This window comes from Sciurus carolinensis, chromosome 12 (assembly GCF_902686445.1).
Source record: "Sciurus carolinensis chromosome 12, mSciCar1.2, whole genome shotgun sequence".
Taxonomy (NCBI): domain Eukaryota; kingdom Metazoa; phylum Chordata; class Mammalia; order Rodentia; family Sciuridae; genus Sciurus; species Sciurus carolinensis.
The window spans coordinates 80,638,483-80,662,252 of NC_062224.1; the positions used below are offsets into that span (position 1 = coordinate 80,638,483).

Genomic DNA, 23,770 nt, shown 5'->3' on the forward strand with positions numbered 1-23,770 from the left:
TGGCGTGTGGATATCCAGTTTTCTCAGCAGCATGTATTAAGAATATTGAGAAGTCTGTCTTTTCCCCATTGTATGTTTTTGGCAATTTTGTTGAAGATTAATTGACTGTAAATGTCTGGGTTCTCTCTTCTGTTCCCTTGGTTTACATATATGGGTAGGTTTTTCTTTACCATTCTCATGCTTTTTTTTAATAGTAAAACTTTGTAGTATATTTTGAAGCCAGGTATGTGTGACTCTAGCTTTGATTTTTGTGTGTAAGACTGCTTTGGCTATTCGGATTGTGTGTGTGTGTGTGTGTGTGTGTGTGTGTGTGTGTTTCTAAATGAATATTAGGATTGTTTTCCTACTTTTTTGGAAAAATGTCATTGGAATTTTGAGAGGTATTGCATTGAATCTGTAGATCACTTTGTGTAGTATGGACTTTTAACAAAATGAATTCCTCTAATCCATGAATATAATATACTTTCCATACATAGGTTTTTAAAAATTTTCATCAGTGTTTTATAGTTTTCCGAATACAGATCTTTCACCTCCTCGATTAAATTTATCCCTAGTATTTGATTGTATTTTTGTGCTCTTGTAAATGACATTGTTTTCTTGATTTCTGTTCTTGATATTTCATTGTTAGTGTACAGAAATGCTAATTTTTCTCTGTGTTGACTTTGTACCCTGCAACTTTGCTGAATTTATTAGTTCTGACAGTTTTTCAGTGAAGTCTTTGGGATTCTCTTTATATAAGATAATGTAATCTGCACAAAGAGAAAATTTTGCTTCATTCTTTCCACTTTGTATGACTTTAAATTGCTCTGGCTATACTATTTTAAATAGAAGTGGGGAGAGTGGACATGCTTGTTATGTTCCTGATCTTAGAAGAAAAACTTTCAGCTTTTCGTCATAGAATATGATATTAGCTATGGGCTTGGCATAAGTAGAATTTATTAGGTTGAGTACATGTCTTCTATACCTTATTTATTGAGGGAAATATTAAATGAGGAGATATTAAATTTTGTTCAGTACTACTTCTGCATCTGCTGAGAATGACCATTCATTCTCATTTTTAGTTCTGTTAATGTGGTATATCACATTTATTGATTTATGCATGTCAAATCATCCTTGCATTTCAGAGATAAATTCCACTTGACCACAGAATATGATAATTTTTATGTACTGTTGAATTGTGTTTGCTAGTATTTTGTAGAGAATCTTTTCATCAATGTTCATCAGAGAAAGAGACCTGTAATTTCTTCTTGTTGTTGAAGTAGTGTCTTGTCTGGTTTTGGTATTAAGGTAATGCTAACCTCATAAAATGAGTTTGAAAATTTCCACCATCTTCAATTTTTTTGGAAAAATGTGAAAAGTACTGTTAATTCCTTCTTTAAATGTTTGGTAGAATTCACCAATAAAGCCATCAGAGTCTAAGCTTTGCGTGGTTGGGTATTTTGATTACTAATTCAAACACCTTACTTGGTATGGGTATGTCCAGATTGTCTATTACTTCATGATTCAGTTTTGGTAAGAAAATGGAATTTAGCTATTTTTTTTAGGTTATCCAATTTGTTGGCATGTACTTATTCAGAGTACTCTCATATGACCTATTGTAGTTTGGTAAAATTAGTAGTATGTTTCATCTTTCACTTATAATTTTATTTGGGTCTTCTTTTTTTCTTAGTCCAGCTAATAGTTTTTTGGTTTATCTTTTTAAAAATTAATTCTTAGTTTCTTTGTTCTTTTCTATTTTGTATACTGCTGTTTCATTTTTTTCTGCTCTAATATTTTTTACTTCCTTCAATCTGCTGACTTTGGACTTTATTCTTTTTTCTATTTCTTTGAGGTACATAGACTGTTGATTTGAATCTTTTTTTTTTTTTTTTTTTTTTCAGTGCTGGGGATCAAACCCAGGGTCTTATGTATGCTAGGGAAGTGCTCTACCAGTGAGCCCATCTTCTTTTTTTTTCTTTTTCTTTTCAATTCTTTTCTTTTCTTTCCTTTTCTCCTTCACTTCTTTTGGTAGCAGGTATTGAACCCAGGGACGCTTGACCACCACGTCTTATCCCCAGCCCTTTTTATTTTTTATTTTGAGACAGGGTCTCAATAAGTTGCTTAGGGCCTCTTTAAGTTGCTGTGGCTGGTCTTGAACTTATAACCTCCTGCCTCAACCTTCTGTGTTCCTGGAATTACAGGCATGCTCCACCAAGCCTGGTCATAAGAAGATTCATTAATCACCTTTTTATATTTTTCAGTCTATTTATATATATTAGTTTATTTATATATATGTCTACTCAGTCTTTTGCTCATTTTAAAATTGAGTTATTTTTCTTTCATTGTAGATTTCTAAGAGTTCTTTACATATTATGAATACATCCTTATAAGATCTATGATTTGCAAATATTTTTTACTATTTGTGGGTTCTATTTCACCTTCTTGATTGTGTCCTTGGTAAAACAAACATTTAAAAATTTTTGGAGCCCAATTACCTATTTTTTCTTTGGTTCTCATGTGGCAGGACAAATTTCGCCCATATTCTTAACTCACCTAACATTAAGGGTGAGCTGAGGTGGTGCCTTCACTGTGTGTTATTCAGGGGGAAGAGCCAACCGTGGCATCATGCTCTGTAATCACTTGATGGGTAACATTTTCAAAGGGGACTCTCTCATGGATTGAGTTGTATTCACAAAATGACAAGTTGATATTGAGACCTCAGTTCCAGTGAATGTGACTTCATTAGGAAATAGGGTCTTTGCAGATGTAATTGAGTTAAGATAAGGTCTTTAATCAAAGGTTGAATGTTTTCTCTGATAAGCGGATGCTGGGATGCTGATCCATAGTGGGGGGTGGGTAGGAAAGAATGAAGGAACTTTGGATTGTACGGAGGGGAGGGGTGTGTGGGAATGGGAAGGATGGTAGATTGGGACAGTCATTATTACCCTATACATGTATGAAAAAATAGAAAATAAATAAGTACAAATTTTTAAAAAAGATAAGGTCTTTAGAGTGAGCCCTAATCCAACACTGGTGTCCTTATGAAAAGACCGAACATTAGACATAAATATGCAACGAGGGGAGAATTCCACATGAAGACAGACACAGGGAAGATGGACATGTATAGTCAGAGATAGAAACTGGCACAATGCTGCCCACGCCTAGAAAAGCCTATGGCTACTGGAAACTGGAAGAAGCAAGCAAGTTTCCTCTCCTGGAGGCTTCAGAAGAAGCACAGTCCTACTAACATCTTGATTTTGGATTTTAATCTCCAGAACAGAACTCCAAAAATTTCCATTGTTTTAAGGCAAACATTGTGTGGCACTATGTTATGGCAGCCCTAAAAAGTCAATAGCATTGTTACCATTCATATTTATTCTCTCCCTTTCTTCCAATAATATTGGATTATAACTTTGGATTAGGGTTATTAACCACAAGGTCCCACCAAGTGAATGTCTCTTTCCTTAGTATGTTGCTATTGATGTCTCCTAAGCATCCATGTGTTGAAGGGTTGGTGCTCAGTCCATGGTGCTAGCATGAGATGTTGGAACCTTTAAGAGTTGGGACATTGTGGGAAGTTAGGTCACAGGGTGGGGTTGTGCCTTTAGGATATTAGGATTTGGCTCCTTACTGTGTCTCTCTTTGCTTCCTGACCACCATAAGGTGAAACCGCCTCCCCCAACGTGATATACAGTGCCACCACAGGCCCAAATGATGGAGCCAAGTGACCATGGACTGAGACCTCTGAAACCATGAGTCAAAATAAACCTTTCCTCCTTTTAAGTTGATTATCTCAGGTAATTAATCATAGTAATGGAAAGCTGTCTAACATATGTACTGCCCTGGTTTCCATCAAGGATCCACATTTCCCCTTAATCTGGTCATATCTTGGTTTATTTGAATCAGAAGATAAATATACATGCCCAAGCCTTTTGAGACCAGAAAGTTGCTTTTTCTGGGGTGTGTCTAGAAGGTTTTGCTATTCCAGAACTCTTGAACTATGAGATATTGCTGCCAACTCACCCTTTATTACAAGAATAATTAATTCTGGATCCAAATCGTGTGTCTGAGTCTACATGCACCATGCCATTCACAGGTTCTGAGGGATTTTTACATGTTTTACCTATGGGAAGGAAACAGAATTTTGGAGCCAGGTAAAATAATCTGAACCTTTTTTAGCATATAAAATCCCAACCTATGGCATATCCACACAGGCATATAGCATAACTTGATCAATTTTATTCTGCAGTTCTTCCTCTTACCCTCCCCTTGTCCTTCCTCCTTGATCCCCTACCTCTTCTCTCTTGATCTCCATACTATTTTCATGAGATACTCCCTTTTATTATTACTTTTTGCTCTCTAGCTTTGCATATGAGGGGAAAGTATTTGACTCTTGACTTTTTGAGTTGGCCTATTTCACTTAGCATGGTTTTCTCCAGTTCCATCCATAACTGGGCTATTGTGAACTGCACTGCAATATGCATGTGGAATGCACATGTCCCCAAAGTATGCTGACTTCAGTTCTATTTACATCTTGATAAATAGAAAAAAACAGAAGAGCACAGGATGGGGAAGCAGGGGAAGGGAGGTGGGAAGGGAAAGGGGAAGCACTGGGGAATGAATGATGTTGTGTGCATATACGAATATGTCACAATGAACCCCACATTATATATAATTTTAAAGCACTAATAAAAACGTTAAAAATAAGTCCCAATCTGACTTTAGCTGACTGCGGAACAAATGTAATCATGATGATTTCACAGATTTTGCCACTTTGAGGAAACTCATCAGACTGCCTTAGGATCAGCCACCATGTAAGCACCACTTTCAAAAGGGTCTCCACTTCAATTCTTTCTCATCTCTACACTGTGGCTTCCAGAAACATGTACACTTCATTTATTATCCAAGTATTACACTCTGTAATTCAACCAGAGTAATACAGACCTCAAAGCCTGGGATTTTCTCATCTCCTAGTTATTCAGTACACTTTTTTTTCCTTCATAAGCAATTACTACTTAGCTTTGGTTGTGAAAGTAGGAAACCCCTGGTGAATAGGGATTCTCCACCCCTTGCATGTCTTGTGATGATCATTTTTCATGAAATGAACTTACAATAGAGGTGTCAGGAAATCAAAGTAGTAAGGAGACACACTCTACAAGAATAACTTATATGTACTATACATTGGGCAAAGTTATGAAGTCCTATGTGTCTTAGTTTCAAGATTTGAACAAATTGAATCAGACCTTGCCAATGTTTGACTGACCCAAAGAAATTTCCATTTAAGTTACTCACGTTTACACATGTTTTCAGCATTTGTCCAGACTGAGTTTTCTTGGCAGGTGATATAAAACTGTCTCTTGATATAACCAGGGCGACATTCATACTTCAAAGAAGTCCCAATGGGAAACTCAGATTCATCAGTTAGATTTTTAGCCTTGGCAAATGAAAAGAACTCTGGGGGCTTGCATTGACCTGGAGATCAAGACCATAGCAACATCAAAATTAGTGAGGAAACTTCTACTCCACTTCCTCTTTCTCGCTTACATACTTTATCGTTGTAATAGAAGAAAAAGAACACTTTTATAGTGGCAAAAAGATTGATTTCTTTAGTAGGCATCTTAGAAATGAACTTTTAAAATTATCAGTATCTGCCTACTAAAAAAGTCTCTGCTGCTTTGAAGGCAATCAAACAGTGTGTGTATTCTCTCATGGAAAGAGAAATTGCAGTGCCCAGCTTTAAGTTTTAGCCAATCAGAAAGTGCCTGAGTTGGGCTTTATCCAGCCCAGTTCCTTTATCTTTCTGATCCTGTACCTCATGCATTTCACCAACCATCCTCATTCTTGGTGGTCCCTAGATGCAGTGGGAGTACAATACCCCTCTATTGCCCTCAGTAGGAGTTGACAATGTTGAAAGTTGATTGCCAAAGAGAAAATAGATAAAACTCACCCACTGGAGCTGTATTTCACTTTGTGAAAGCATATATATATATATATATATATATATATATATATATAATTTTTTTTTTTGTTCTTGTAAGTATACATGACAGTAGAGTATATTTTGACATCATACATACATGGACTATAACTTTTTCTAATTAGGATCCCATTCTTGTGGTTGTACATGACGAGGAGTTACACTGGTTGCGTGTTCATCTATGTACCTAGGAGAGTTATGTCCCATTCATTCTACTGTGTGAAAGCATTTATTTTCTAATATATGTTCTGAGTTAAATACTAGGCTTAACTACCTCCCCTTAAGGCCTACCAGATTAAGTCATGGTAATAAAAATGTCATTTAGAATCAAACAACAAATAATCAGGAAGAAATATCTGTTGGAAAAAATATTATCATTTTACTTTAGATTTTTTTTAAGTTTTAATTCAATCCAAATTTTTCTGTTTTCATTTAATTAAAAAATTTTGAAGCTTTAATTTCTTTTCCTACCACTCTCACTAATTAATTTGAATTACGAAGGGTAGATGGAAGCCAGCTGTTATTTCTATTAATCTTCAAAGAACTAATTTTGGTGTTATTGATTCTGCTCTTATCTTAATTTTACTGCTATTTTCTTTGAGTTTATTTGCTTTTTTTTTTTTTTTAGATTTCTTGAAATGGTTATTGAGAATTTGAAAAATTTCAGTTTATAATAGTTTCTAAAATAAGCATTTCAGACTATTAATTTTGTTTTAAGTGTAAATTAACTGTATTCTACAAATCTCAATGTGTTGCTTTTTTTCAGTTCAAAATATTTGATAATTGCTGTTGTGATTTCTTCATTGAGTGGTGGTTTGCTTGTAAGTGCTTTGCATAATTTATGAACATTTGAGGAATTTTAAAACCATGTGTTTGTTAGCTACTTTTGCAATTGAGTCTTGTTTTATGGTTCAACATGTTCAGCTGAAGTGACTATAGCATATGAACTTGTAAAAAATGTGTGTACTGCAGTAATGTTCCAGTAATTTGGGCATGTCAGTGAGGTCTGATCTCTTAATCATAATTATTCAAATCTTTGAGATTCTTCCTGATGTGGGGGTATTTGCTTACTGTACTAGAGGTTGTGTTAAAATATTTTAACTTGCCTGTAATCCCAGCTGCTTGGGAGGCTGAGGCAGAAGATCACAAGTTCAAAGCCAACTGAGGCAACTCAGTGAGACCCTGTCTCTAAATAAAATACCAAAAAAAGACTGGGGATGTGGTTCAGTGATTAAGCACCCTTGAGTTCAATCCCTGGTACCAAAAAAATCCAACTTATTTGTCTATTTTTCCTTTTAATTTTGTCCATCTTTTATTTCATATATTTTGAGGGTTTTTTAGTCATAAAAACTTGAATTGCTATATTTTGTTGAAGATCAACCCTTCATCATAATAAAATAACTCTATTTCTAGTAATAAATCTTGTCTAGTTTATTTGAGACATTCAAAAAATGATAAAATGGTAAATTTTAATACCTAATATATCAATCATTATTTTAAATGTAAACACATAATGAAAATTTAAAGATAAGATTGTCATAATGTCACATTTACTGAACAAGTTTTATTTTGGTTTCAGTCATTTTGTATGGGAACATGTATTCTGTGTCTTATTCAGATCGTGTAGTTTTTACTGTTAATTCATTATGACAGAGGTTCTCAAACTTTCTTAGTTTCCAGAGACTTCAGAGTCTCCATAAATTTTTCATGACATTCCTAATTTAAAAGAAATACATAAAGTACTCTTTAGTAAATAAGTATGTTCAAGCAACTTAAGTCTCATGACCATCACCATCATTTGATAATGGGATGTTGGGCACTGCACAACATCTCAAACCTTGGAATCAGATTGGAAACTGTGGCTTCATTTCCCATTTCCCATTGATTTTCAAGGGGTACCCTTTCTTTAACACACCAATTGCTAAGAACCAAGCTTTACAAAGATCTGACGTCATCAAGAGGAACCTAGTATGACGGATCTAATGTTGAAACCAGGAGCTACATTAGGCCAGGAGTTTGTGGTTTACACAGTGTCCAAGAGATGTCAAGAACTTCTGTTGCCACTGAAAATTTAAAATCTTCCAAAGTGTCCCATGAGTCTGCTGAGGCTTTCAAAATTGTAAGATGGCAAATTTCTGTTGTTTTATGTCATAAAGTTTGTGGTATTTTGTTATTGTACCAACAGGAAACTATTGCAAGAAATACAGTGTTAAAAACTTTGCATCCCAAATCAAAACTACCTTGAGATTTCATCTCACTCCAGTCAGAATGGGGATGATCAAAAATATAAATAATAGTAGGTGTAGGTGAGGATGTGGGGAAGAAGGTACATTGATACATTGTTGATGGAAGTGCAAATTAGTGCAACCACTCTGGAAAGCAGAATGGAGGAGATTCCTCAAAAAAAAAAAAAAAAAAAAAAACTAAGAATGGAACCACCATGTGACCCTATCCCACTTCATGGTATATATCCCAAAGACCTAATATCAGTATACTATAGGGATGCAGCCATATCAAGGTTTATAGTAGCACAAGTCACAATAGCCAAGCTATGAAACCAACCTAGGTTCTCTTCAACAGATGAATTGATAAAGAAAATATGACATATACACAATGGAATATTACTAAGCCACAAAGAAGAATAAAATGATGACTTTTTCAGTAAATGGATGGAACTGAAGACTATCACGCTAGTGAAATAGGCCAGACCTAGAAAGCTGATATGTAGAAACTAGTTCAAAATCAGGGAAAAGGAAAGAAAAAAGGGGTGTGGGATTCCATCAAAATAGAAGAAAGGTGAGTGAAGTAGAAGAAAAGGGATTAAGGTGGAGGGAGGAGAGATGGGATAAGGAAAGAACAGTGGAATGAATCTGATCTAACTTTCCTATGTGCATTGATGAATATAACACAGTGAATCTCACCATTAGGTAAATCAACAAGGAACTAATTTAAAAAATTTAAAGTAAATAGAAAGATCAGTAGAATAGGGAGAAGGGAATGGGAAAAGGGAGAAAAGGAAGGGAAGGGTAGTACTGGGGACTGAATTAGAGCAAATTATATTGCATGCTTTTATAATTATGTCAAAATAAATCCTAATGCTATGTATAACTAAAAAGAACAAAAAACCCCCAAAAAACCAAAAAAACAAAAACCTTCACATTCACAGAGGCCCAGCTTTGAACCAATGTGTCCTACTTTCTAGCTATGAGGTCTTAGACAAGTTGCTTGATTTTTCAGGGCCTTAGTTGATGGTCTTAATAGGGATGATGATATTTACCTCGCATTTTTGCTGGGAGGATCAAAGGTAGTATTTACTGCGCCTTTAGTAGTGTTACTGAGGCTGGCTCCTAAAAAGGCCCTTGATAAATGTATTATTATTCATAGAAAATGGAGAATGATAACAGATTTTCATGCTAAAGCAGGCATGTTTTGTTTCCAAGTGTTTATTTTCACCAGGCACAGTGGTGCATGCCTGTGATCCCAGTGGTTCCAGAAGCTGAGGCAGGAGGATTGCAAGTTTGAGGCTAGCCTCAGCAACTTAACAAGACCCTGTCTCAAAATCAAATATGAATAAAAAGGGCTGGGAATGTGGCACAGGGGTGAAGCGTCTGCCTAAGACACGCTGTCTGCTCCTCCCATGCTGTATTATGATTCCTACAGGCCCAATGATAGACACAAGAATTCCTCAAGTTGCTTTTTCCTGTTGATGATGGCTTTAATCAGAATTGTGGGCCGAGTCTGCACTCCCTACTTAAGCAAAGAGGATGTTTCGAGAAGCTCAGATGCCTTAGTGATTTTTACCCACCGCTAGACAGCCTGCATGTGTCATCACACACGTTCTCTGTATGAAACCAGCAGTGGTTAGACCAAGGTGCCTTTGTTTCTTCTTCTCTTCCACCCTGCTGTCCTCGCACTGTGTGGTAGCCCTTTCCCTTTGTTTCCTGAAGCCTACTTCTTTCCCTATCATGGTCCTTCCCTGTGAGATGCTTTTCATTCTAACCTCTGCTGTTCCTCCAGGTCTCTGCAAAAGTGCCACTTCCTTATCAGAGCCTCCCATGATCCTCTCAGAAGTTTGGAATCTAAACTACTCACTCTACTCTACCCCATAGTTCTGTACTCAGACCTTTTTCATTGCCTATTATATCAATAATACTTTATTGTGCTTTTTCAATTGGTGTGCTTTCAAAAGTGTTTATTTCTCTCCATAGACATTAGAGACGGATAACAGGAGGGCAAGAGACCATATGCCTTTTGTTCCTCTATCTTGTGCATGTGCTCAGCACCTGATTATAAGCACTCAGTGTATGTTTGTTGCAATGAACTAATAAATGATGACTTGCCTATAAAACTTAAAATGTCATCAAGAGTCCAGACTACACCGCTAGAAGCCCTGATCCACTGGGTTGAGGTTAGAGCCCTGAAGTTTATCTTTTTTTTTTTTTTTTTTTTTTACTGGGGATTGAACTCAGTGCTTTGTGCTTGGGAGGCAAGCACTCTACCAGCTGAGCTATCTCCCCAGCCCAGCCCTGAAGTTTAGATTGGTAAAACTTCACAGATGATTTGTTAGATAACAGCACATTAAGAATCACTGTGATAAACAGTTAAAAGAAAACTCAAAAACCACCAAGTGAAAAACAATTCCTGAGAAAACCAAGGTGAGAAACAGTTATAAACCACTGAGTGAAAACCAATTCCTGTGATTTAAATTACTGGGCTTTCGTCTTTTCTCTAATTGACATGCAGGATGAAAGTAGTGTTGATCTTGGTTTCATCCACGGATGCTAGACAAGGGAAGAAATTCCAAGGGCAGCCGCTGGTGCCAAAAGTGTGAGTGAGTGAAGCTGAATGGCAAAGAAAAACCCCCAGGAAGTGGCAGGAAAGAACCCTGAAGTGCCACAGCAAACTGCATCAACTTTTTTTGGAACACTGTTCTTTTTATTTAATTACCTAAACCTTTTACCTGAGTTGCACATATGAATAATATATGGGATAATAAAAATGGTAACTTGCCAGGCACGGTGGCACATGCCTGTAATCCCAGCAGCTCAGGAGGCTGAGACAGGAGGATCGTGAGTTCAAAGCCAGTCTCAGCAAAAGTGAGGCACTAAGCAACTCAGTGTCTCTAAATAAAATACAAAATAGGGCTGGGGAAGTGGCTCAGTGGTTGAGTGTCCCTAAATTCAATCCTTGCTATCCCTCCCCCCCAAAAAAAACCCCCAGAAACTTTCATAACAGCCCTACTGAAAAGGTACATATGCACCTTCAACAGAGATAGATTGCTCTACTTTCTGTTTCTTCCTTTTTACTAATCCCTCAAATTATGGCTACTTCCTATGATAAATATATTAATATGCATTGCCTAAACTCAAGACTTGCCATAATTTAAATATTTTAGACCTTTATTAAGACATACCAAATAAAATAATTGATGAGTAAGTGTACTCATCAATTTGATGACTTGACATATAGATGCATCATGAAATTATCACCAAAATCAAGAGAACAAATATTTCTACCACATCCTCCACCCTACAGAGTTCCCTCATGTCCCTTAGAAATTCATCCATCCCTCCACCTCCTTCTCTCTCTCTCTCTCTTTCTTTTTTTTTTTGGGGGGGGGGATTAAACCCAGAGGCACTTTACCACTGAGCTAGATCCCCAGCCCTTTTTATTTTTTAGTTTGAGACAGAGTCTTGCTAAGTCGTTGAGGCTGGTCTTCAGCCTTTGATCCTCATGACTCAGCCTCCTGAGTTGCTGGGATTACAGGTGTGTGTCATAGCACCCTGCTCTCCACCTCTTTCTCCAGGTAACTTCTGACCTGCTTCCTCTAACTACAGATTGGTTTGATTTTCTAGAACTGCATATAATCTTGACAACTCAGATTTTGTTTTACTTTAATCCAGCTTTCACACATATCATCTTGAGATTCATCCAGGCTGTTGCATGTATAAACATTATTTCCTTTTCTTGCTGAGAAATGTTCCATTATATAAATAAATGTAACAATTTAGTTTATCCACTCACTTACTGAAGGACATTTTTATTGTTTCCTGTAATTGGCAATTATAAGTAAAACCGCTATGAAATCCACATAGACGTCCATGTGGACACACAGTTTTCATTTCTCTTAGGTAAAAACCTAGGAGGAAAATGCAGAGTCACATGACGGGTGTGTGTCTAAGTGTTTCTTTCCAAAATGGCTGTACTCCTTTATCTGCCAATGAACAGTGGCTAGTAATGCACTTACTTCACTTATTGCAAAAATTTGGTACAGTCTTCTTAATTTTAGTCATTCTCATGGGTGTATATTGGTATCTCATTTTGTTTTTGTCTTGGATGACTCAGCCCACTTTCAAATATTCCTGATTCAAACCTTCCACCCAAGGCAGGTTGACTTACCTTGTGCTATAAGCACAATTAACTCATTGTCACTTCTGTGTCTTCACTCCAATATAAGCTGTCAACCTGGGGTACACTCTAATCCTACTCTGCATATCCTATTATTTAGTGAAGGAAACTAAAAAGGTTTTGCTTTAAAAAGTTAAAAAAGAGCATGGGCTTTTTAAAAGAAAACCCAAATTTATGAAGTATACATTATATAAATTAAATAGAAAACTTTAAAGAAATATGATACAGATGGAATAGACATTTTAAATGCTTTGTTAATCATGAGTTAGTCCAATCATTAAATAGCAACATAACGGGCAAAATATCATCACAGTTCATTTCTGTTAATAGTGTATGTAAAGCTACTTTTCAACGAGTCTTCATGACACTTTCTAAAGTTTTTGGTTTTGTGGATCTTTGTCCATTGTGGTTGGGCAGTTGGTGTCTCTTGCTCTTAATGCCTTTCACAAAAATCCTGTGTATATGTGTGTCTTTGAGGATGGGAAGGGGGACTGTTTTCTCTGTCGTTTTATTCGCTGGAGTTGGCCTTGTTAGAATTATCTTTACCTGGTGTTTCTGTGCAGGACATTTTTAAAGTTACTTGTTAACATGTGAAGTCTATTTTAGAAAAAAATTAATAATATAAACTATAAATCCACCTATCTAAACATATGAAAACTGAAATCACAAGGCATAGAAAGCAAACTGGAATCTCCTACTCCACATCTAAACTTAGCAGGGATAACAGAACAAGACCCAAGAGGAAGACCAGGAGAGGGCGCCAGAGCCCGCCCTGTATTAAACAGTACCTTAACTCTTAACTACAGTGCTACTTTTGTGGTCCTGAATATGGTTTATCTCCATGAATGGTCCGTGTGAACTTGAGAAAAATGTGCATTGCGCTGTCGTTGGATGAAGTGGTCCATAATTGCTAACTGCATACAGTTGACTGATGGTGCTGTGGAATTCAATCATGTCCTTATCGATTTTTCTGCCTGCTGCAGCTGCCCATTTCTGACAGGGTGTTGAAGTCTCCAGCTATAATAGTGGATTCAATTATTCCTGCTCACAGTTCTGTCAGGTTTTGCTTCATGAATTTTGACAGTCTGTTGTTAGGCACGTACATTGTAAGGATTGTTAGGTCTTCTTGGAGAACTGATCCTTTTATTGTTCCTCATTTTATTGTTCATCATTTTCCTTGGTTTGAAGTCTGTCTTGCCTAGAATTAATATCGTGAGTACCTATAATAATAAAATAATCCGAATTCCTCTGCTATTTTTATATAAAAATAAATACTCCCAGGGATCATCTTGTATAACCTGTTGTCAGATTTGTTCTTTAAGTACTGCTAAAGCCAAGCTGCTGCTTCCTAGCCTTTTCTGACACTGGAGCTCAGAACACTCCCTTGTTAGTTATCCTGTACTTTTTAGGATCTCTTGTGTGACTTCTTAGATGGATTCTCAGATCTGCATGAGGATTGTCAGGTTACAGAACACTGTCACATGCACTGTTTCATCTGAGTCTCACAATGACCCTCTCAGCCTTATGTCAGTTATGTTCCTTTTATACATATGGATACTAAGGTTAGGGTTGTTAATTGATGTGTTGGGTTTAATGTCCCAGCTGGGAATTAGCAGAAGCTGGAAAAACCAGACCAACTTCTATATACATACACCTTAGAGGCAGAACTCTTTCTTATACTTCTTTTAAATTCCAAAGTACTGCTAAATTACTTTGGCAACCAAATTACTAGATAGTTTAATTTAGGGTGCCACCTTTGGAGGTTATTATGATAGCCTCAGTAAATATTTTCTTTTTAATTAATAGTGTTCAGGATTGCTTTAGTGGTAACTTAATAGATATTTTCCTTCTTGGAAGTCTGTCAGGTTCTGATAAAACTCTAGCAGGTTAGACTCTTTTCAGTTTCTCTTGTGGGTAGACTTTAAGAACAGCAGAAGGATCTGGTGTATTTCAAAATGATTTCTTTTCCCCTTCCCTTGCCAGAAACTTGAGTGTAAGCAAACTATGATAACATTCCAGTAAGAAGGGGGCAGATAGATACTAAGACCACAAAAATTTCTATGCATAGACAACATATTCCTGAATTTAATTTGGTATACTATTAAAAGCACAATTTCAAATTTTATCACATCTGTTCATCTGAAAAGTTACGTTTTGATGTCTAGGGAGATAAAATGTTAACCATGTCTTTTCTGGAAACTTGGTTTTCTTTTCTCCTCAGTGTCAGAAGAGAAGGAACGATCAAATAATGAATGCAAAATATTTAGTGGTGGGGAAGAGCAGACCCTGAGTTGTCAGGAGGATGCTGGATAAAAATAGACAAGACCGTCACTTTAACCCTTGCTAATGAGTCAAAACAACCAAGAAGACTTCTGGGGAGGACACAAATAGTAGAGAAGGGTTATAATTGAAGATGTTTATCTACTTGAAGTTTAAGAGGAAGGAAGAGAAGATGGGGCCTCAGAATCTCCACGTAGTTAAAATAGGCTTTATTTTGTGCCTACACATCACAAAAATGCCACATGTACTCTTCTCTGCTGTCCCTTCTATCTGCAACCAGTGACATTGTGCATCCTTGAGCTCACTTGCTTTTCTAACCTCAAGTGCCTGGCATGGGAGGATCTTTCTTAAATTAGGTGCTCAATTAAATTTGTGTTGATAATGTGATGATTGGGGGTGAGGATGTAAGTACAGTCCAATAATGCAGGGTAGTTTTCAGGTGATTACTGTACTCCTAGGACTGTTTGCCTTAACACTCTTGGCAAGCCAAGTGCAGAGATAATGATTGGCGGATAGAAAGGATCAAGTGGCAAGTACTCTGTTAGACACCTGACGCACTTCGTGCCATTTAAGTAGCAACACCATGATGGAGAGATATCAAAATTCCCATTTACATAGGAGGAACCAGATTCAAATTGCTCTATTACCTTTGCTCACAATTAAGTTTCTAGGACTTGAACCCAGGTTTGTAGAATTTCCAACCCTCCTTTCTTTCCCTACGATCGATGCCACAATTTACTATTGCCAGTCCAGATTCTATACACAAAGGCAAAGAATTACGTGCAGTATGGGTTGAGCATTCCAGCCCTCCTCTGCTCTCGGTGCCACACAACTCCCAGCGAGTGAGATCTCCTCTCTAACCCAAAGGCAAGGAGAGGCTCCGGTGCACAGACTCACCCTGCGCTAAGCTCACTTGCAGCCACGCCTTGGACCCCGCGTCCAGAGCAGCCAGGCGCGTGTTCCTGCGGCCGCAGGGCTACCTCGCCCCCCAGCGCCTACCCGTGCCCACCAGCATCTCACCCCGGGCCGCCGGCAGCGCGAGCAGCATCAGGACCGCCAACGGGGCTCCTCCGCAGCAGAGAGCCAGAGCGGGTGCTGGGGGCCCCACAGGCGCTGGGATCCTTGGAGAAGAGGCCCCCATTCTCCCCAGGTAGATCTAGAAACCGGATGAGATCTCGAAGAAAATGAAGAGAAGCGCAGCAACCGAGAGACACCTATTGTTGGGCTCCACGTCCAGGGTCCGGGGAGGGCAGAGGGTTCCGGGACAAAAAGCTTTTGACCACAGCTTCCCCTTATTGGGCGAGGTCTTGTTTACTCCGCATTATTTTTGATGAGTTTCGCTACCTTAGGGCCCCAGGTGCAAGATCAAGATCTGACGATTCCGCTCCCTGTTGTATTTTACGTGGGATGACCTGCGGTTCCAGACAAAGGCAGGAGTTTGTCGCAGCTCGGTCAGCATACACGCCTGCACGACTTTTCGCCTTTGCAAGAATCCGTGTGGGTGGGTCGGCTAAGGAAATGCCTGCTCTCTGTGTTTCAAGAACAATCGCAACGGGTGTGTAGTGTACTGGAAATATGAACAATCGATTTTTTTATGGTGAATTCAGATATGCTGTGCCATTGAAATATTTTTATTTTAAAGAGTGACTTAATCAGGTTTGCATTTTAAAAATATAATTCTGTGTATAGTATGGAGTCTAGATTAGAAAAAGGCAATAGTGAATGCAGGAGACGGGTAAGGAGGCTTTGCCACCATCCAAGTGAGACTGTGACTGCGTTGTTAGGTGAAGAATTAACAAAGATCTCGGAGACGAAATGAACAGGATTTTATGCACTGGAGGTCTTTTTTTTTTTTACTTCCTTTATTAAAGATAGTGGTGAAATAAAGAAAAGTATCAAGTCAGCCTCAGGATTAGAAATGAATGAAGTTTGAAATGAAATAAGAAAAATAGAAGGACAAATTTAGTGCAGAGGGTTAAGAATTCAAGGATGAGGGAAATGAGGGTGTGTGATAGGTTGAATAATGTTGACCCCCAAAGATGTTCACATTCCAAGAGGGAGAATCTGTGTTACCTTACATGGCAAAAGGGACTTTGCAGATGTGATTAAATCAACGATGTTGAGTTGAGGGATTATCCCTAATTGGCCTTTTGGGCTTGATGTAATCACAGGGATCCTTATAAAAAGAAGGTGGCAGATCAGAGCAGGAGGAGTTGATGATGAAAGCAGAGATCAGAGTGTTCTTGTCACAGACCAAGGGATGCCAGAAGTTGGAAGAGGCAAGAAACAGATTCTCCCTTGAAGAGGCACCAGTTCTGGCAACGCCTTGGTTTTAGCCCTGTAAGACTCATTTGAACTAATGGGAGGGGAGCATATCAAAGTTTTTTTTTTTTTTTTTTTTTTTTTAATCTTGAAAGGACTTGGGCTTGCAACTGGAGTTTAGAGGTTTAGCGAAGGCCAGGTGTGGGACTGTTCAGAAAAAGATTGGGACTATAGGTAATGTGTTGATTATGAGACCGGACTTCCAGAAAAGCACAAGAGGACTTTTGAACAAGGGAAGGGATGGAAGATGGTCAGAATCACAGGAATTGAGGAGACAGTCAAGGGGAACATGTAGAAAAACCAGAAAGAAGATCAGAATAGAAACAAAGGAATCTCTTACATGCAGGAGTTCTTAACATCTTTGGATACCCTGTATACATCTTTGCTTGTCTGGTCAAACTTATGGATTTATGGATCTCTTCTTAGAACTATTTTTAATGCAAAAAAGGTACAAAGGATTATACAGAAAGCCAAACATATTAAAATACAATTCCAATCATGAGTCGTTGGAGGTCTGTAGTACCTAGGACCAGAACCCTGAATTTACTCATGAAGTGAAACATGGGTCAGTTGTCTCTAACACTGGACTTGGAATGAGTTATGTGGAGCAATTCCTGTGGAGTGGGGCGTGAGTGAGGGTTGAAAAGGTGTTGTAGCAGATACTTCAGTAAATGCATTAGCTTTTATCTCTTCCATCCATAAGTGTGATGGATTTGTTGTGAAGTCAAGATGCTCAGGGTGGAAGACTATTTTCTAGTAGATGCAGCTTCACTAATGGAAACATGACCCAGCAAGGCTGTGTCACTAGGATGTGCAGCCTTGGCTTATAGAAACATTCCAGAATACTGCCTCACTCATCAGTCCCTCTCTTCCAAGTCTCACCTCCCCTCACTAATGGAGAAATGGTAGTGTTCTAAAGCCCTAGATTCTTATTTTTCATTAGTTTTCATTAGACTGTCCTCCAAGATTCTACTGTAAGTAATATCTGCTTTGATCATATCATTTTATCATACTTCCTTTTTATTGCAACCAATACCATTTTCAAGGATCTGTTATTGTCCTTTCAAGATATTTTCAACAGAGTAATGGAATAGGCCAGATTCTAGTAGGCTACTGAGAAAGGAAGAAGGGAAAGCTCAATTCCTCAGCCTTACCTCACATGCTATTTTAATGACAATCATTTCAAATGGGTCTCTGTAATTCTGCCTGGTATTCCTACTGTTATTTAGTTCATTACTCTCCCAATTTCTTAAGTGACTTTTTCATATTTTTATTTTTTATTTTCACATTGAATTAAGGTACTTCCTCCATCATTCTTTTTTTTTTTTTTTTTTCTTTTTGCGGTGCTGGGGATTGAACCCAGGGCCTTGTGCTTGCAAAGCAAGCACTATACCAACTGAGCTATATCCCCAGCCCCCTCCCTCATTCTTAATCTATGTTTATGACTTTCTTTTTATCACTGAGAAAATGTAAGCAATCGGAGAATTTTCAGACTCTTCTACCTTCTGTCATCACTTCTCTCAAATGCCTGTATTTGTTATAAAGCTTTGTTATCACCTGTGGTATATTTGTACTATTCACTCCCTCATTTGAGGACAACTTCTGCACTCACCTGGTAGGTTCTGTCTGCTCTTACTTACTCAAGGACTTCACTCCAGGGATCATCTTTCTCCCTAGCACCTGCAGTTCCTCCTTTGAACTGGACTTTACTGTTGGCATGATAATAAGTTAGTCTCCCAATGCAGTGAGTATATCATCTGTTCAGTTATGTTCCTTTGGTGTGGAATGCTCTTTGCCCAGGAGTCTACCTATATGGCCATCTCCTCAACTCTTTGGGTTATTCTTTTATTTTCCTCAAATGTGACCTTCTCAATGGAGCCTTCCTTGGCCACTATTTAGAAATACACATCCATCCCCAAATCCTTTCCTCTTTCTTTGCTTACATAATCAAAAAAATTTTCCATCTGCTATGTGTAATATAAAGCTCTAATAAAAGAGATGCAAAAAAATAGTATTTAATTTTTTTTTTCATTTTATTGCCATGTGGCAATCTGCTTATTATCTGTTTCTCCTTTTAGAATAAAAACTGCATGAGGGCATGCCAATTATCACTGCTGAATTCCATTGACCTAAAACAGTAATTAGCACATGGAAGGATTTCCATTTTTATTGAACACCATATTTATTGAACATGAATGACAGAAATGGTTGAAACAGTTAAGGTCAACTATTGTTTCAGAAAATTCAGTGGTAAAGAGAAAATAGCTTGAAAGAGAGACATGGATAGTTTGGAGGGGATTTGTTTTCAAATGGAGGGAATGGTGGATGGTGGAATCTATTGCTTTAAATGGGTTCCTTCCACTGGAATATCACCTCCCCCGCCTATTTTTCCACTGGAAAATCCACTTTCCCCCCTGCTTCCATGTATTTCAGGTAGACTGTGGGTTCTCAACCACAATACTGTTGACATTTGTACCAGGAAATCTTTATTGTGGGAGACTGTCCTGAGAGTCATAGCATGCTTAGTCTTATCTCTGGCCTCTATCCACTAGATGCCAGTAGCACCCCCCATGCTCCAATTATAACAACCAAAAATGTCTCCAGACACTGCCAAGTGTCCCTTAGGGAGGAAATGGCCTCATTTGAGAACCACTGAGATAGGTTTATCTTACTCAAATCTCCAAAGCTAGGTGGACAACTGAGGTTCTAGTAATTGGTTCATTTGGAGGCCTGTAACACTATTTGGGTAAATCAGAACTATTGAATGGACTTTTGAAGAATTTGTTTGCAAGAGAAGTTCTTTTGTACTGGAATGCAAAGCTAGTGGACTGTGACTTTGGCATTGTCATCAAATAGTTTGCCAGCTTTTAGGAAACATCAGCCAGAGAATAAAACTAGTAAGGGAATGCAGAAAGGGATATAAGACTGATACTTGAGGACATGATTTGAATATTTAATTCCTATTTACAAAAGCCAACCATACCCTGGGTCTTTTCTGTTTTGTCATATAATAAACTTTTTTTTTTTTTTTTTTTAACCTAAGGCAGGAAGAGATGAATTGCTCTCACTTGCAACTTAATGGTTCTGGGCTTGAGGAGGCCTGTAGGTGGGAAGGAGGAGTCAGTGGGGGGAGAGAATATAACCAATGGAGCAATGTTCTAGAAGAGGAAGGATGTGGTGAGAAAAGAACAATACAGCTTGTTAAAAGTGGTGGTTGGAAATGAGAATGAGGGTGAGTGAGGTGGAGGCAAAGGAAGTCAAGATAATTGCCCTCTGATATGTCCATGACCTGCTAAGAGAAGGAAGGAGGGTTGAAGGTAGAATGGATGATTTGAGGTGAGCGAACAGATACTGTGGGGAAATAAAAATGGTACCCACTGTGAGTTACTAGAAGATGCTTAACAGTGCCCCACTTCTGTGTATGTATCCAAAAGACTTGAAAGAAATATCTGAATGGATGTTTGCAACCATGTTCATAATAACACATTTCACAAGAGCCAAGAGGCAGAAACCACACCTCCAAGTATCCACCAATGGATAGATGGATAAACAAGGTGTGGTATGTACATGTGCTATGGTTTGGAAGTAACCCCCAAGGCCCAAGTGTTAAAGGCTGGTGTGCTATTGGGAGGTGGTGGAACCTTTAAGAGTGGAAGGCAGTTAGACCATTGGGGGGATGTGTCCTTAAAGGGATATTGGGACCCTAGACTCTTTCTCTCTCTCTCTCCCTCCCTCTTTCTCTGCTTCGTGGCCATGATGAGGGAAGGTGAATAGATCTCCTCTACCATAATGTCACCATGATATACTGTATCACCCCATGACCAAAACAATGGGTCAAGTGACCATAGCCTGTAACCTCTGAAACCATGAGTCCAAATAAACCTTCCCTCATTAAATTGTTTATCCTTAGTATTTTATCATAGTGACATAAAGCTAACACAATGTGTAACAGAATATCAACCTTAGAAAAAGAAGGAAATCCTGTCACATGGTATAGCAAGGATGAACATTGAGGACACCATGCTACGTGAAATAAGACAGTCACAAAAGGACAAACTGTGTGATTCTACTTGCATGAGGTTTCTAAAGTAGTCAGATTCATAGAAATCAAAAAGTGGAATGGTGTGGCCAGGGGCTAGGGAAGAAGGGAATGGGATATGATGTGTCCATGACCTTCTAAGAGAAGGAAGGAGGGTTGAAGGTAGAATGGATGATTTGAGGTGAGTGAACAGATACTGTGGGGAAATAAAAATGGTACCCACTGTGAGTTACTAGAAGATTCCCATTCCCAGAGGAATGGTTTAGGGATATAGATTGTCAGTTTCACAAAATAAAAAATTCTTGTGATTTATTGCACAATAATGTGAATACATTTAATCCTACAAAACTGTACTTTTAAAAATGGCTAAGATGGTCAATTTCTTGTTAAATATGTGTATTTTTTTAACAAAACCTTTAAAAAATAACGAAAAATATACTGAACTGCATATCTCATCTAGGAAAAAGTGGGAAAGAGGAAATTTGTGGTCACTGGCGAGCAGGGTTTTGTGTCACTATTGTTTAAATGCTGGAACACAGAACAGTTAGAGTGAGGGTGTGATGGAAGAGGAGAGCTGGGTTGGATAAATATGAGAGAAGGCATGGTGGTGAGGAAGTTGAATTTGTGGATTGAGAGTTTTGCTAAAATGATCAAGTGGTAGGATCCAGAATGAATAGCTTAAACCATGAACTAGGACTGTGACTGTAATTCAAGACCTAACTACGCCTGTTATGTCAATAGTTTATTGATTCCAGCCAGGTGTTGTGGTGCACACCTGTAATCCCAGTGGCTCAGGAGGCTGAGGCAGGAGGATCTTGAGTTCAAAGCCAGCCTCAGCAACTCAGCGAGACCCTGTCTGTAAATAAAATACAAAAAGGGCTGGGGGTGTGGTTCAGTGGTTAAAATCCCCTGATTTCAATTGCTGGTACAAAAAAAAAAAAAAAAAAAGTTTTTTGATTCCAGAAAAAACAAAATCATATAAGGCAAGCAAATTTTGGATTTTTTGCAAATATGGTTTATTTGAATGACTAATATACACATTAAAAATGTTCAGGAAATATCCAAAGCTTGAAGTATGTATCAAATCTTTAAAATTAAAACTTGACTCCTATAATTTCAAAAAACTTGTGCAAATTGAAATCAGTGATTATGGAAAGGCAAAGAGTATATAGTACTATCAGAGAAACTTAAACCAAATGGGGATAAAAGTGAAATATTTAACCATATCAGAGAAGGAAGCTACTATTAAAATAAAGCCAGTATTCCCCAAAAGGTAGGTCCATCATAATCACAGCAGATACTCTAGATGTGGCTTAAATAATTAAAGCCACATTATAACCCAAAGCATATGGTAACAGTAAGTAGGCTGGTTACAAAAAGAGAATGGTTCAGGATGTGAGGATGGCTCTTTTCAGTACCTTCATAAGAAGGTGACACTTCTAGAACCATATGAACTTGTTCATGGCCACAGCCTGGTTTTAGGAAGATCACAGGGAGTCTTTGGCAAATCCTTGCATGACTCATGGCAGTGAACCTCAGTTCCCATCTTTAATGTCAAGCAAATTTTCTTTGATTTGCTTGGGAATAAGTACATATAGGAAGTTATTAGCTTATATGAAATCATTTGACTGATGTTGAGATCACACAAAGAGACTTGATGATGTTCAAGTGGTGTCTTTCCAATCAATGTTCCATGGGATTCCAAGTCATGAAGCACACTGAAATAGATCATTCCTGTAGGTGACAGCAGTGCAACTTGACATTCGAATAATGAGAGCGTTAATATTTTCATTCAATTATAACCTTTAACGCCTGTTCGAAGAATCATTCCATAAGACGTGCTTCTTCAGATAACACGATCTGGAACAAATAACAACTATGTTTACGTTGATAAATGTGAATAATGAAATAAGGGAGAAATTGAAGTAATTGTCTCATTCTCATTCATTCGTTCAACAAATATTTACACAATGACTTCACTATGGTCTCCCACGTTTTGGATTTAGAGATCTCCCTGGCAGGATGTCTCCTGCTCTCCTCTTACCTTTTTCTAAAACTCCCTATCAGTAAGTAACTTTTCTTCCTCCATTGACACCACAGCTTTTCTGTGCATTGCTTATAGTACTTATTCTGACACTATGATACATAAGAATTATATTCCTTAATTAAGTAATTTCCAAGAGGACAGAGATGGTGACTTCATTTTATGTCTCATAGATTATGCAGAAGAAAGCATATTGAAGTCACTTTGGAACTTGAATTCTTGGGGTTGGCCAAGAGAATATTTTAGTCTTGTTTTTTTTGATCTAGAATATTATTTCATCTTGGTATTATCTGAGGATAATATCTGTCTTTCAGAGCCCAATGAGGTAAGGCATGGAAGACTCTCAGCATAATGCCCAGGCAGAGTAGACCTTCTGGTGTTCACCCCCATTTTCTGCCTCAGGTGGATCCTTCATGGTGCCTGTTCACCTTTCTGTAATTCCTATCATTCAGTCTTCAACTTTTAGTTCACTATATAATGGCTTCTCCATTCTCCTTAATCTCTAGCATATTTTCCACTCTCACTGTCAGCTGATCAATTTGTTTTCTGTTCACTGAGAAAACAATCATCAAAGGGAACTTCCCCCCGTGCGTCCACCATCATGCCTCCCACTTGCCTTCACCAGCACCTGTCTATTCTGCCTTCCCTTCTGTGACAAAGCCTTCGCCATCGCAGGCCCACCTCTCTGCTCAAGCAGCAGACCCTGTTCCTTATAGTGCAC

General features: G+C 38.1%; 1 protein-coding gene across 3 annotated transcripts in view; it reads right to left on the reverse strand.

The window, feature by feature from the left end:
- Positions 1-16,095, reverse strand: part of LOC124961795 (complement receptor type 1-like) — an 82,534-nt gene extending 66,439 nt beyond the window's left edge. The window contains exons 1-3 of one of the 3 annotated variants that reach the window (XM_047520792.1): positions 15,665-16,095; positions 5,272-5,451; positions 4,003-4,102 (exon numbers count right to left, since the gene is read on the reverse strand). In XM_047520792.1, the coding sequence (XP_047376748.1) occupies positions 4,003-4,102; positions 5,272-5,451; positions 15,665-15,785 (401 nt within the window). In that variant the 5' untranslated portion in view covers positions 15,786-16,095. The remainder of the gene's footprint in view (positions 1-4,002; positions 4,103-5,271; positions 5,452-15,664) is intronic. The other 2 variants (XM_047520793.1, XM_047520794.1) reach the window with 2 other exon arrangements.
- Between the last annotated feature and the right edge of the window lie 7,675 nt (positions 16,096-23,770).